Source organism: Leptonychotes weddellii, chromosome 13 (assembly GCF_054177405.1).
Source record: "Leptonychotes weddellii isolate Sample4059 chromosome 13, ASM5417740v2, whole genome shotgun sequence".
In the NCBI taxonomy this organism is placed as follows: domain Eukaryota; kingdom Metazoa; phylum Chordata; class Mammalia; order Carnivora; family Phocidae; genus Leptonychotes; species Leptonychotes weddellii.
The window spans coordinates 75,506,970-75,522,346 of record NC_138381.1 but is presented as its reverse complement, the minus strand read 5'-3'; the positions used below and the strand labels follow the sequence as shown (position 1 = coordinate 75,522,346).

The 15,377-nt window shown below is 45.7% G+C and overlaps 1 protein-coding gene across 1 annotated transcript in view; it reads right to left on the bottom strand.

Annotated features, from left to right (window-relative positions):
* The window catches only part of CFAP251 (cilia and flagella associated protein 251), a 70,256-nt gene that overhangs the window by 53,815 nt on the left and 1,064 nt on the right, over nt 1-15,377 (bottom strand). The window contains exons 2-7 of the mRNA XM_081802283.1: nt 14,880-15,243; nt 13,606-13,959; nt 7,782-7,922; nt 5,868-5,977; nt 597-708; nt 248-328 (exon numbers count right to left, since the gene is read on the bottom strand). Of these exons, the coding sequence (XP_081658409.1) occupies nt 248-328; nt 597-708; nt 5,868-5,977; nt 7,782-7,922; nt 13,606-13,959; nt 14,880-15,243 (1,162 nt within the window). The remainder of the gene's footprint in view (nt 1-247; nt 329-596; nt 709-5,867; nt 5,978-7,781; nt 7,923-13,605; nt 13,960-14,879; nt 15,244-15,377) is intronic.

Sequence of the window (15,377 nt, the reverse complement as noted above, 5' to 3'; positions counted from 1 at the left end):
TCTCAGCATGTTTGCATGGATTGCTTGAGATACTTTATGTAAAGAACTTAGCAGCATCTGGCATATAATAAATGCTTAAAAAAATGTTGCTAACTATCATCAAGATTAAAATGAGATCAAGGATATGAAAGTGGTTTTTTACAAACTCTAGTGTACCATAACCAAACTCCAGCAAAACCAAAAGTAGGTTTGGACCTGGGTTCAGTGTAACTGTAGACATATCTTTACAGACTCATCAGGAGCTCACCTGAACACCATACTCTTTGGGAAGGTTGAGCGTACACGCTGGCGTTTCCACTGCTAAAGTCCACCTCCAGATGCAAACTTTCTGTGAGTGACAGCAGATAGAGGAGAATGAGAAGGTTCCTGAAGGCTGCTGAAGTACCCTACACCTCTCGTGCTAACCCTGTAACTTCGGCTCACGGAGCACGGCACCGTGAGCTAAGCCCCAGGGAGAGAGCCCCCGACAAGGGGCCATGGGGTCCGGTCGTTCCCTGAGAGCATCACAGATGCCACGTGGCCTGAGCAGAGCTGCTCACCAGGACACACTCGACAGGCTGGCCAGCCCGCTGAGGCGGACTCCAAGGGCCCCATACCTGGATTTCAGCATCCGAGATGGTTGCCAGATACTTGGCGTCCCGGGTGATGGCTATGGCCCCGATGCCGTTGCCGTCTGGGCAGCTGTCAAATATCGTGTGCACAGGAATGCTGCAGAACAGGGCAGGGGAACACCCATTTTGGGGGTCTGCCTTGCTTCCCAGACAGACTCACTTCAAAAGCCCAGTGGCTATGGAGGAACCAAACGTGGTCCATCCATACAATGGACTATGATTCAGCCGTACAAAGGAATGAAGCGCGGACCCCTGCTGTACCAGGGTGGACCCCGAAAACATCATGTGAAGTGAGAGAAGACTGGCACAAAGACCACATGTTGTATGAGTCCATTGATAAGAAAAGTCCAGAATTAGGAAAGCCATAGGGACAACGCAGATTGGTGGCTGCCAAGGGGAATGGGAGTGACAGCTGATGGTTTTGGGTTTTCCTTTTGGAGGGCTGAAAATATTTTGGAACCAGGGGCGCCTGGTTGGCTCAGTCGGTGGAGCATGCAACTCCTGATCTCAGGGTTGTGAGTTCGAGCCCCACGCTGGGCATAGAGATTACTTTAAAATCTTTTTTTTAAAAAGCAGTTGGAATACAGGTGGAATACAGGAATACAACACTGTAAATGTGCTAAATGCCACTGAACTGCATACTTTACAATAGTGAATTTTACGTTATGTGAATTTTACCTCAATTAAAAAAAAAATAAAACTAACTCAGCATAAGCAAACGTGCTATTTGTTCTCTTCATGAAGTCAGCCATCATTCACTATTGAGTGCTGATTCTGTGCCAGGCACGAAGGATGGAAATATGAAAAAAGATGCCTGGGACAATACCCCAGCTCTCAGGAAAACAAGCGCCCTCCCACCTAAGCGGGAATATAAATAAGCCCAAGCTTTCTAGACAGCAACTTAGCTGCATCTATTAAAATTTTAAATGTACATACCCTATGACCCAACAATTCCTCTTACACAGCATTTTCCCAGAAAAACAATAGCAAAAGTAAACAGATAGATATAAATTCATGTTCACTGTGGCACTGCTTTAATGGAAAAAAATCTGGAAACAACACAAATATCCATGGATGTGGGAACTGTTAAAAAATATCATGACATAACCATATAATGAAAAACTAGGCTATTCTCAAAAAGAATGAAGTAGATGTGGGACGGTGACCAAAATTTTGTGAAAAAAGCAAACTGCAAAACAGTGTAGGTAGCATCATCCTGAGTGAGGGAGAGAGAGTGCATGCATTTCTGTGCACAGAGGAGTCCAGAGGACGGGACTCCAAACTAAACAAGGGTGACTCTGGAGACGTGTTTGGGTGAGGAGGGACTTTCATTTTTTTTTCCCTCATTCACCTCTGTACTGTGTCACTGGCAAGACTGTAGACCGTAAGAAGCAGGCAAAGCCTTGTCACATGCAGAATTAAATTAGATATTTAAGTATCTGAGAGAGCCCAAGAGATGCAGGAGACAGCAGAAGCAAGGATGGGAGCGATGGGGTGAGCGGCAGCACGGGGGGCGGGGAGTCCCCGACCTGCACTGGCAGTGAAGGGCCGGTGGTACGAAGTCCTAATCCACATACGAGGGCTGGTGGTTCCCCACTGTTCTTCATTACGGAGCCCTTGCTACGGGAAACATCCACAGGCCTCAGAGGTCACTTCGGGGCCCCAACTGGCTGGGACCAAGTCTGTGCCCCAGCTGAGGACCTGGCTGGTTCTCTGTCGCTTGAGAAGACCGCACCCCCCTGGGAAGTTGCCCCCAGATGCACTTGGGAAGGCAGTCCTAACACTGCTGTGAATGACACAGTGATGTCCTTAGTGGGGAAAAGCATCTTATCCCTGTGGATATTCAGAATTAAATATAGAGACAGTGATGTCAGTTGGGCCTGTATTATAAACGTACTGGTGGGAAGAGAATTTGTTTATTTTGTTTAGGAATGGGTGATGTTTAAGAGAATTAACGTATTAGAGCCTCTGATGGATTAGATTTGTGATTCTAATTTAAAGCCTGTAGTTGATTTAGACTTGTGATTTTAAATTCAAATCACATTGGTTTATAAACAATATTAGAATACTTATGAGAACGTAAGATTTGCCATAGTTATGTCTAATTTATTAGATTTACAAGAATTACTTAAGTATGGGTGAAGGGTTTATTTTTTAATCAGACTACTAAAGACCTTAAAGATAAAACCAAATATATTCAATTTCTAAGTGCAGTTTAAAAGTGTTTAAAAGGAATTAATAATCAAATCTATGAGTGGGGCCAAACATTAATCAAAACCCCCTTAAAGGCAATTGCAAAAATATGCTAGATTTATAAAAGGAGTAAGATTTATAAGTTGAATGAAAAGCTTAAGGAAAAACTATGGTTCTTATAACTTTAATAAAGTGAATATTCATTCTAAAACCAAATAATCTTTTCTGGGTCCCAAAGTCATCATTTACTATATCGTAAAATTATATGGACATATTGAATTGTTAACCACAGAGGCACTTTGTAATTAAAAAGAAAAAATCACCTCCAGGGTCACCCCCCCCCCCCCCGCATCTAGTGGGGGAGACAGCTTTTCAAGCAAGAAAAAAACAAAGAATAAACAGTTTTTAGGAGGCCAGCCATGCCTGGGGAAGGGGCACTATCAGCAACAGCTTCAGAGAAGAGACACACGTGAGGAGCCCGCCCTTCCTGCCTGCGGATTCTCGGTCACAGGATGTAACAACTTTCCCTCGTGTGTAAGTCGGATGTCCCAGTACTTGCAGCTGGAAACATGTGACAGCCACAGGTGACAGCTAGTCACGCAGAGGGGGAATTTCACTTTCTGGGGGACAAGTTCCTGTGGCTATGATGCAAGATGCATTTTCCCTCTAACACAGGCTGGGTTGGCAAGAGGCAGCCTCTGAAGGGTGTTCAGCAGGGAAGCAACACAATCAGATTTTGCATTTGGGAGATCACACTCAAAAGGCTGTGGAGAAAAACCACGTGATGCTACATGATGATGTTCACGTATCTGTATTTAAGACAACAGCAAATATTCTGGAAGGAAACACACCAAATTGACTACCTCTAGGAAGAAGACAAAGATTGGAGATGGTGGCCAAAGGAGACATTAGCTTTCAATTAAGAGATTATTAAAAATCAACAGATAAGTAGATAAGCAAAATTGGTATATCCATGCACTAGAATCTTGAAAAGAAAGGAAGAACTGATTCATATGCTACAACACAGGAGAACTCTGAAAACATTATGCTGAGAGAAAAACCAGACACAAAAAGCCACATATGATTTACGGACATAAAATGACAACAGGCGAACCCAGAGAGACAGAAAATAGATGAGGGGCTGAGGGGAGGGAGAGTGGGGAGCTCACTGGCACAGAGTTTCTGTTTGGGGTGATGAAAATGTTCTGGAAATAGTGCCGATGGTTGCACAACATTGTGAATGTAATTAATGCCACTGAATTATGTTTAAAAATCGTGAAGATGGGGCACCTGGGTGGCTCAGTCAGTAAAGCAGCTGGCTCTTGGTTTCGGTGCAGGTCATGATCTCAAGGGTCCTGGGATTGAGCCCAGCATCGGGCTCTGTACTCAGCGAGGAGTCTGCTTGAGGATTCTCCCTCTGCCCATCTCCCTACTCACGCTCTCTTGCTCTTAAATAAATAAATATATATATCTTTTTTTTTAATTGTGAAGATGGCCAATTTTATGTTATGGATATTCTACTACAATAAAACAAAATCCCCATTCTGGAGGCTGGGCTTCAGAGTGAAGCTGCAGAGAAGGAAGCCAGGCATGCGAGAGCCCCGATGACACCAGGTGGGGCAGGGGCAGTGGGGGTGGGTTCAGAAGTCATCTGGGAGGAGATGCAACAGGGCTTTGGGACATTTTAGCAGGAGATACCCATGGGACATGCAGGTGGAATGTTCTCCAGCAGCTTCCTCATCCGAGAAAAGAGGAAATATCAGGTGGTTATGGAGATGAAGATGGTATGGTTTCAAACCCCAGGTCTGTTCCCTCCTGGCTGGAGAAGAGTACCAACCGAATCCTCACCACCTCAGGCCAGAGGAAACAGAGTCTCAGAAGGTGGATGAAAACCAAGGGGACATGGTATCATAGAAGCCAAGAAATGAAGAGTGTCAAATGCTGCCAAGATGTCCAGTAAGATAAGGACCAGGATTAGGTAACATGGCCCCAGGAGGTCGCCAGTCACCTGGGGGACCTGTATCTTAGAACATCCAACATAACTTTCCAGAACACTTGAGAGCATTAAACACAACTTCTTCCTAATCATGCCCAACTGGACTCATCCACCCCCCATGTCACCCCACCCCCCCACAACCCAACCAGGGCCTTACAATCTTATCAGTTAACCTAGCACTGCACTCTGCCTCTAGGACCGGGAACTAAGAAAACTCACGTATGAGCATCTATCACAGGCCATGTACTGTGTGCTCTCCTGGTCTTCATGACAGTCCTGTAAGGTAAGTGTAATGCGCTGAGGGCCCCCTCAAAAGTCATGTCCACCCAGAGCCTCAGAATGTGAACGTTATATGGGAATAGGATCTTTGCCGGTGTAGTTAGTTCAGATGAGGTCATGCTGGATTAGGATGGATCCTAAATCCAATGGCTGCTGAACTCAGAGAAGACACAAAGAGACACACAGGTGAGAATGCCATGTGAAGACAGAGGCAGAGACTAGAGTGACTAGTCTACCAGCCAAGGAACGCCAAGGACCGCCAGCCACCACCAGCAGCTGGGAGAGGGGCCTGGAGCAGGTTGTCCCTCAGAGCCCCAGAAGAAACCACCCCTTTGGGCACCTGATTTCAGACTTCCAGCCTCGTGAACTGTGAGGGAATAACTCGCTGTTATTTTAAGCCACTTGGTGTGTGATAATATCTTAGAGCAGCCCAAGGAAACTAAAACAGTGGGTATGATTAGCCTCCTTTTTTGTAGGTGGGGAAAGTCACTTCACTTCTCCGGGCCTCCAAGCTGGGTTAGTGTGAGTTAACCTTCCTCAGTCCCATCTACTCTGGGACACTGCCAAACCAAGTTTCTGGGCCTAAGGAGCCAAGAACTGTAAATGGGAAATTCACCAAGGTAATGTCACTTGATCAGGCCTCAAGGCAACAAGATGGCCAGCCTCCCCAGGCTGCTTTACCCTCACCCGGCATCCCGTCACTGGCTTCTGCACGCCCAGACCGGCATTACTCATTTGTTGCAGATCACTATGCTAGGTAGGAGAAAGCAGGACTGCACCAAGCCTACCCTGTGAAGGAGTCCCATATAATTATCAGGCAGTTGGGCCCTTTGTCAGCCGTGGCAATCCACCGCCTGTCTTCACTGATGCAGAGGCAGGAGATCACATTAGGGTGGCCCTGCAGAAATGCACAGAAAATGCTTTGAAACATCAAGGACAGTAGGAGAGGCTGGGACCCCAAAGAGAGAACTAAGCTCCCTTTCCAGGTTCACCTGGCTGAAAATTCCACTCCTACGGCCTTTCCCTGGCATTTCTCCATAGCCAGTGGTTTTCAGATTTTCTCTCCCTCAAAACCCCGAAGGACAAGTCACACTCCCCACGAGGACAGGGGCTCCCTACAGGTCTAGGCATGTGCCCAACTCTGAACCCAGCTTGAAAATAAATGTTGGGGTTCTGCCCAACTGCCAGCCCCCTTGAAGCCCTGCTGGCCTCATCTCCCTAAAACAGTGTCCACATCAGGTCACTGAGCAGCTCCGGAGCAAAAGCCTCTTCACTGGTCTCTCTGCTTTCCTTCCCATCCCCCAACAATCCTTGCCCAGTAACTCAGGAACCTTCTGGAAACACAAACAAGATGGTAGTGGTCCCTGCCAGGAAATAGCCCGTTTCCTCCCTTCTTCATCTCCCCTTGCTCACTCCGAGTCAGCCATACTGGCCTCCTTTCTGGGCCCCATGGGCAGGCCTGCAAACCTGGAGCTCTCTGGGTCTGGAATGCTCCTCCCCAGACTGCCCCTGGCTAGTTCATTCTCCTCAGTCAGTCAGATCTTGGCACAAAGGGCACGTTTGCATTGCCAGCCCACCCAGTCAGACGGCCATCTCTCACTCTTGATCTCTCTCCTGCAGCAGTCCACATTGCCTTTGGAGTGCTTATTATAATTCGTAATTGTGTGGGGAGGGCAGACATATAGGACACCAGGGAGGCACAGAGGGCACTGGAAATACGTGAAGATGCTCAAGGGAGGAAGGCATAAGGACAACAACCATCCTACTCGACGCTTCCACGTCAGGGGACCTACATTCAAGACCTGGCTTCACCAGGCACCAGTGCCGCCTTGGGCAAGTCAGTTAAACCGCTCTGAGCCTCAGTCTTTTCTTCTGTAAAATGGGGATATTAACACCCACTCCTCAGCATGGTTATGAGGATCAAAGCCATTTTAAACCTGCAAAGCCCTCTAAGTGTTAAGTAGGTCCAAATCCCTGCTGAAGCCTTTTGTGTACCCCATGGCACTGTGGAGACAACATGATCTGTCCTGACCACGGTTTTACGGAAATGTAAAAATACAGATGTCTTAAATTCTTGTTGCTATAAAATTAAAATCAATTGCTGTTTGTAAATGGATTCTGATTAGAAACAGAGACAATGAACAATAAAATGTGTTTCTAAAGACAAGACTTGCTATAGTTCAGGGGCACCTGGGTGACTCAGTTGGTTAAGCATCTGCCTTTGGCTGAGGTCATGATCCCTGGCTCCCCGCTCAGTGGGAAGTCTGCTTCTGCTTCTCCCTCTCCCTCTGTCCCTCCCCTTGCTTGTACTCTCTCTCTCTCAAATAAATAAATAAAATCTTAAAAAAAAAAAAAAAAAAGACTTGCTATAGTTCAGAAGAGAGGTAGGAAAACATGATAGTGACATAATGAAGTCAGCCCTTGGAATAAAAGATAAAATGCTATATTCTAGTGAAAAACAACCTCTTTTACTTGTAATTAAAAACAACAACAACAACAACAACTTGCAGGGGCGCCCGGGCGGCTCAGTCGGTTAAGCATCTGTCTTCAGCTCGGGTCATGATCCCAGGGTCCTGTGATGGATCCCCCACATTGGGCTCCCTGCTCAGCAGGGAAGTGTGTTTCTCCCTTATGCTCTCTCTCATTCGCTCTCTCAAATAAATAAATAAAATCTTAAAAAGCAACAACAAAAACTTGCATACCTGAAGATGGTGCTGAGTATTCTTGAAAACATTGTAGATGACCGCAGTGTGAGCACAGACATACAGAAGAACTCTCTGGTTTTCGTCTCGAATATAGTAAACAGGAAGAGAACTGTTCCATCCGAAAGACCAAGTCATGGTCTGGAAGACAAAGGCAAAACCAGCAAGACACTAAGTGTGCCGAGCCCAGAACTGTGATGCCAGGCACCCTTGGCACAGTCTCTGGAGGAGAAGGATTTCACATCATCAGTCCAAAAAGGAGAAATCACTTCACGAATGTCCTCAACTGCGTGCTACGGTGCAGATGACCCTTGAAACCACGATGCTGAGTGAAAGCGGCCAGACACACAGGACCGCACAGTGCATGCTCAGTCAGATCCATAGAGACAGAAAGTAGCTTAGTGGGGGAAGGTGGGTGGAGAGTGACTGCTACGGGATATGGACTTCTCTTGTGGGGGATGAAAACGTTCTGGGATTAGACAGTGGTGACGGTTGCACAACCTTGTGAACATGCTAAAAACCAACAGATGGGGCGCCTGGGTGGCTCAGTTGGTTAAGCGACTGCCTTCAGCTCAGGTCATGATCCTGGAGTCCCGGGATCGAGTCCCGCATCGGGCTCCCTGCTCCGCAGGGAGCCTGCTTCTCCCTCTGACCCTCCCCCCTCTCGTGTGCTCTCTGTCTCTCTCATTCTCTCTGTCTCAGATAAATAAATAAAATCTTTAAAAAAAATAAAATAAAATAAAATAAAAATAAAATAAAAACCAACAGATGGTACGCTTTAAAAGGGTGAATTTTACGAGGATGTGGAGAAATTGCAACCACTGTGCACTCTTGGTGGGAATGTGAAATGGTGCAGCTGCTGTGGAAAACACCATGGAGATCTCTCAAAAAACTGAAAGCAGAATTACCATATAATGCAGCAATTACACGTCTGGGTATATAGCTCAAAGAACTGAAAGCAGGGTCTCAAAGAGACATTCGTATGCCCATGTTTACAGCAGCATATTTCACAGAAGCCAAAAGGTAGAAGCAACCCACGTGTCCCTCGACGGATGAATGGATAAACAAAATGTGAATATTATGCAGCCTTCCATAGGAGGGCGATCCGACACACTCTACAACATGGATGAACCTTGAGGACATCGTGTTAAGTGAAATCCACCAGTCACAAAAAGACAAATACGGTAGGATTCCACTTACATGTTCCCTAGAGGAGTCAGATCCGTAGAGACAGAAAGTAGATGGTGGTTGCCAGGGGCTGGTCTGGGGAACAGGGAGTTAGTTGTTCAATGGGTAGGGAGTTTCAGTTTTGCAAGATGAGTTCCAGGCATTGGTTACACCACAGTGTGAAATGTACTTACTACTACGCTGTACTTAAAAATGGTTAAGATGGGGGGCGCCTGGGTGGCTCAGTCGGTTGGGCGACTGCCTTCGGCTCAGGTCATGATCCCGGAGTCCTGGGATCGAGTCCCGCGTCGGGCTCCCTGCTCAGCGGGGAGTCTGCTTCTCCCTCTGACCCTCCCCCCTCTCATGTACTCTCTCTCTCTCTCATTCTTGCTCTCTCAAATAAATAAATAAATCTTTAAAAAAAAAATGGTTAAGATGGTAAATTTTAGGGGCACCTGGGTGGCACAGCTGGATAAGCGACCAACTCTTGGCTTTGGCTCAGGTCCTGATCTCAGGGTCATGGGACTGAGCCCCACGTCAGGCTCCGCGCATAGGCTGCTGAAGACTCTCTCTGCCCCTCCCCACCCTCCCTTTCTCTCTCTCTTTCGAATAAATAAATAAATCTTTAAAGAAAGATGGTAAATTTTACTTTATGTGTATTTTACCATAATTTTAAATTTTAAGAGGGTGAATTTAATGGTAAGTGAATTATACCTTGCTTAAAAAGAAAGTCAACAGGAAACAGAAAGAACGTCCTATCCTTCCACTCCTCAGAACCTAGACTGCTCAGTACCTGACACAGTGAGCACTTAATATTGTGAAATTCAATTTATTTCATGAAAATATATGGAATGGACAAGTTACAGTATAGTCACTAAGGAACTTCATAAGAAAGGCAATTATTCAGCCGTGAATATTTGGTCCTCATATATCATTTTCCCTGGAAGAATAAAGCATAGAGAAAATTCCCTCAGCGTAATTAAAAATTCCATATTGCCAGGAATAAATCCAAAATAAAAATTTTCTGAAATGAAAAATTAGAGGTACTATAAATCTGACTACTACTTTTAATCCAATAGTAGCTTACTTATGCATATTTTTTGTGTTCAAAGTCTTTTATAAAAATCATGGATAAACAAACTGTGGATTCATACAAGGGAGTATTATTCAGCAATAAAAAGAAATGAACTAGCAAGCCAGGAAAAGACATGGAGAAATCTTAAATGCATTTTGCTAAGTGAAAGGAGCTAACCTAAAAAGACTTCACAGTGGGGACGCCTGGGTGGCTCAGTGGGTTAAGCATCTGCCTTCGGCTCAGGTCATGATCCCAGGGTCCTGGGATACAGCCCCGCATTCCGCTCCTTGCTCAGCGGGGAGTCTGCTTATCTCTCTCTCTCTGCCCCTCCCCCCACTCGTGTTTTCTCTCTCTCTCTTTTTGACAAATAAATAAAGTCTCAAAAAAAGACTTCACACTGTATGATTCCAACTACATGACATTTTGGAAAAGGCAAAACTATGAAGACAATAAAAAAACCAATGGTTGCCGGGGAGAGCGGGGGTAAAGGGAGGGATGGAGAGTGGGGCATGAGGGATTTGAGCACAGTGACACTACTCTGTAGGACACTACAATGGTGGATACACCTCGTTATACCTTAGTCAAAGCCCAGAGAATGTTACACCACGAGGGGTGACCCCTAAGGTGGATGATGGACTTCAGTTAATAATAACGATCAATATGAGCTCATCAACTGTAACAAATGTCCCACACTAATGCAAGATATTAACGAAAGGGGAACCTGGCGTTGGGGGGGGGGGCACAAGGGAGTATATGGGAACTCTGCTTTTCGTTTCATTTGCTATAAATCTAAACTGCTCAAAACCATAGTCCATTCAGGGGCGTGTGGCTGGCTCAGTCAGTAAAGCCTACGACTCTTGATCTCCAGAGTGTTCCAGCCCCACACTGGGTGTAGAGATTACTTAAAAAAAAACAGTCTGAGGCCAATCAGTCAAATGTGGTAGCGTCTAAAGTGATGGCTAAGTGATCTGAGATTTTTGGTAACAAATTCACTCAGTATTAACAGAACTTCCTTGCTCAAGCAGCACTCACATTAACTGAAACCACACAGTATCAACTGCATTTGCATTAGTTTTACCATTCATGGTGAATGATCATGGAAACAGCCGTCTCTTAAAGCAATCTTCCAAAACACGAACACAAACGCTATTGTCAAAGCCAGATTGCACTACATTTGACAATCATGAGAGTCGTCCTCATAAATGCATGATACCTTGTTTTCTGGGCTGGAGACGGTATCTATGGTTATCCCCATTTACCGTGAGCACTGTGAGTTATTCCAGGCCTTTGGGATAAGGCAGGACATCCCAAAGGAAAAGGGGGATGCTGCGGGCAGAGAGAGGGCCAAGAGCACACTCCCTGAAGCACCTCTGGTGAGAACAAATCAGAAGTAACACACAGCCATCAATAATAGAGAACCGGTTGAATTTAAAATGAGGAAGTGGACCTACATGCCCAGATACAGAAAATCCTCCGAGACATGGTGAGTGGAAAGACATTCTGCGGTAATGCAGAAGATCTTACTGGTAAAACAAAACCTAAGGTGTCATGGGGTGTGTGCACGCACACAGGAGCGCACAGACAACATGTCTGCAGATGCCCAGGAAAACGTCTGGAAAGATACACAGTTACACCAAACGGTAGTCACCTCAGGGAAATGGATTTGGTGTGGTCTGTGCAAGAAGAGGAATCTGCTTGAATTTATTTTTTATTTTTTATTTTAATTTATTTATTTTTAGAGTGGGGAGAGACAGAGGGAGAGAGAATCCCAAGCAGGTTCCATGCCCAGTGCAGAGCCGGATGCGGGGCTCCATCTCACAACTCTGAGATCATGACCTGAGCTGAAATTAAGACTCAAACACTTAACTAACTGAGCCACCCAGGCGCCCCTGCTTTAAATTTTTTTTAAAAGAGCACCTATTGGGGGCGCCTGGGTGGCTCAGTTGGTTGAGCGACTGCCTTCGGCTCAGGTCATGATCCTGGAGTCCCGGGATCGAGTCCCACATCGGGCTCCCTGCTCGGCAGGGAGTCTGCTTCTCCCTCTGACCCTCCCCCCTCTCATGTACTCTCTCTCATTCTCGCTCTCTCAAATAAATAAATAAATCTTTTTAAAAAAATAAAATAAATAAAAAATAAATAAAATAAATAAAAGAGCACCTATTGGGGTGCCTGGGTGGCTCAGTTGGTTAAGCGACTGCCTTCAGCTCAGGTCATGATCCTGGAGCCCCGGGATCGAGTCCCGCATCGGGCTCCCTGCTCAGCAGGGAGTCTGCTTCTCCCTCTGACCCTCCTCCCTCTCATGCTCTCTGTCTCTCATTCTCTCTCTCGCAAATAAATAAAATCTTAAAAAAAAAAATTATTTAAAAGAGCACCTATTAATTTTAACATAAAGAAAAAAAAACAATACAGGAATGGGGGAAAAAAAGGAAGTGTCCTCAAAGAACTAAACAAATTTGCAGAAGGAGGTGGTCTAGAAGAGTTGGGTTCTGCAGTGAGCCCAAAGCTAACAGGGGACCCAAACCCCTGGCACAGAGGTCACTTGCTCTCATTAGTGATATCACCTGATGTCTTGTTAGCTGGCTAAACAAGACAAAGTCTTAATGGGCTCTAAAACTTATTCTTTCTTTCACACTTGATCTTAGCCAAAAGGCCGAGAAGCGATTATTATTCTTTCAGATTGAGCAAGCACAAACTTTGACCTTGAACTCCACTGCTCAAAGTAAACCCAATCTACAGAAAGGAGGCTGTCAGTTGTCTGCATCTCCCACTAGGCATTTTCCATCATCCTCATCGTCATTACCATCCTTGCCACCATCATCATCATCATCATCTAGATGTGAACACTCGTCAAGTGCTCACTGTGTGTCAGGAACTACATTAAACACTTTATGTACATTCAATCACTTACAAATCTTCCAAAGGCGGAATCTACAGGGGAAAAAAAGGAGATGAATCCTAGGAAGCAATTTTCAGGAGCAGATGGAAAAAGAAGGGAAAAACTCTCCTCTTCCTTCTCTTGGTAAATGGTAATATTTGTATTCCTTGCAGATGGTGCCTCCCTGGAATATTGTTGTGACAGCAAAGGCAGGTTCCTTTGGACCTCCTGGTGCTTTTCTCGGTGGCTTTCACTTTTTCCAACCTTTCACTTTCTGGTCCATTTCCGAATGGATAGTTTTAGGAGCCCGTAATGGTTTTAGGAGCTTGTAAAGAGGTATCAAGCCAGCTAAGGCAGAAGAGGTGAAGAGAGGAGAGAAAGGGGAAAGGAATGGAGGAAGTGAGAGAGAAGGAGAAGGGGAGGAGAGGGGAAGATGGAGCTTGAGTCTCCCACAAGAAACAACACCCTATGCAACAGACAAACCACGTCCGGAATGTCCTGCCTGCGGAGCAACACTATTGGACCCAGATGCAGCGCTCCTGTCACACGTCAGCCCAGAGTGCTGAACTGAACTTTAAAACACACAAGTCTATTATTAGTTCAAAAGGGATCTTTCTGGTGGTATTTTTTTCCCATATGCATAAAATTCCCTTATTTCACAATGCTCTCAAAGCACTGGAGAAAATTAAAAAGCATGTTACACTTACCAAAGGATACACGTTGGCACGGTCATCCTTTTGAAACAAAATGTCCTCGCTGGCAGACACCAGTGATTTCTCCGGGATCTCTGCTTTGGACTGGAATTCTTTCTCTTGTTCGTCACTTAAGTATGATAATCTTTTCTCTTCTCTCCTTTCTCGTCCCAATTCATCTTGGGGCATCTGGTCGATTTTCTCCCTGAGCTCACTTGAGGACTGTGTTTCAGGGAAACTATTATCTTGTTCCTCAGAACGGGTTTGATCCAAATCAAGAAATCTTAGTTCTGAGCTCAAGTCTCTTAAAAGCTCATTTGTTTCAGAATGCTCTGATTCTAATGCATGCTTTGACTCGCTAAGGGTTCTCTTAAAAAAGAAATAAAAGACGATTGTGATTCCAAATACAGTGTGTAGCTGCTTCATTCCCTCCTTTACTTTCCTTTCTGTTCCTATTCAGCCAGCCTTAGTGTTCGCCTCACATTGAAACTATGAAGTGTTTTAAAAAGGAGTCTGGGGAGCACCCGGGTGGCTCAGTTGGTTATCTGCCTTTTGGCTCAGGTCATGATCCTGGGATCCTGGGATGGAGCCCCACATTGGGCTCCCTCCTCAGTGGGGAGCCCGCTTCTTCCTCTCCCACTCCCCCTGCTTGTGCGCTCTCTCACTCGCTCTCTGTCTCTCTCTCTGTCAAATAAATAAATAAAATCTTAAAAAATAACAATGATTAAAAAAAAATAAAAAGGAGCCTGGGACATTTTGTACTTAAATAGCATGAATCGTGGGTGTGCCAGGTATATTCTTGGCCTACTAGCAGAACCACACAGCAAAACCATTCTTCTAAGTGGCACTGGTTGTCTCCAAGGATAGACGAGTCACAGAGTCACTTCTCCTTGTACCACAGCTGAGTCCTCCTTCAGGAGGAGGGCCTACATTACTACGATCACGCTGACTCTGTTCTTAGACAAGCACACTCTAACTAACCCCTAGGAGCTCTTTATGTCAGCTCCGCTGCACACCTCCTCCAGGAAGCTTTCCTTGACCATCCTCCTAGTTGGGCTAAGTCCTTGTTTTTTGTTTTTTAAATATCTTCCATGCATCTCTCAATCACTGCACTTAGCATATTGTTTTATGGTGTTCATGTATCAGTCTGCCTCCCTACACACCCTAGAGCTCCTTAAGTGAATGGATTGTATCTTATTTGTATTATCCCCATAGCCTGGCATATGGTAAGCATTCAATGATTCTGAATAAATGAATGAATGAATGAATGACTTAAAATTACTACTTACTAGGGAAGTTCCTGACATGACTGACTGGGAATCAGTCAATGTAAGTCTCTTCAAACTGGTCATGGACTTGGTGACTTCTGGAGGCTTCACTGTAGTTTCTTCCTGTCCCGCAGCCCCCTCCTCCTGTGCTGCTCCAGGCTTTTCCTCTATTTCTTCTCTGACGGCCTCCTCCTCCCCCCCATATTCTTCCCCCTCTTCCTCCTCCTCCCCTTCGTCTTCCTCTTCCCATTCCTCCCCTTCTTCCTCCTCCTCCCCTTTTTCTTGCACTCCTTCCTCCTTCTCCCATTCCTCCTCCTCCCCCTCTTGTCCTTTCTTCTCTTTCTCCTCTACTCCTCCCCCCTCCTCCCCTGGCTCCTCTTCCTCCACTCTATCCTCCTCCTCCGCTTCCCCTTCCTCCTCGTCCTCCCCTTCTTCCCCTTCCTCCCCCCCTTCCTCCCCCTCTTCCCCTTCTTCCTCCCTTTCCTCCCCCTCCTCCCTTTTCCCTCCCCTCCTCCCCTC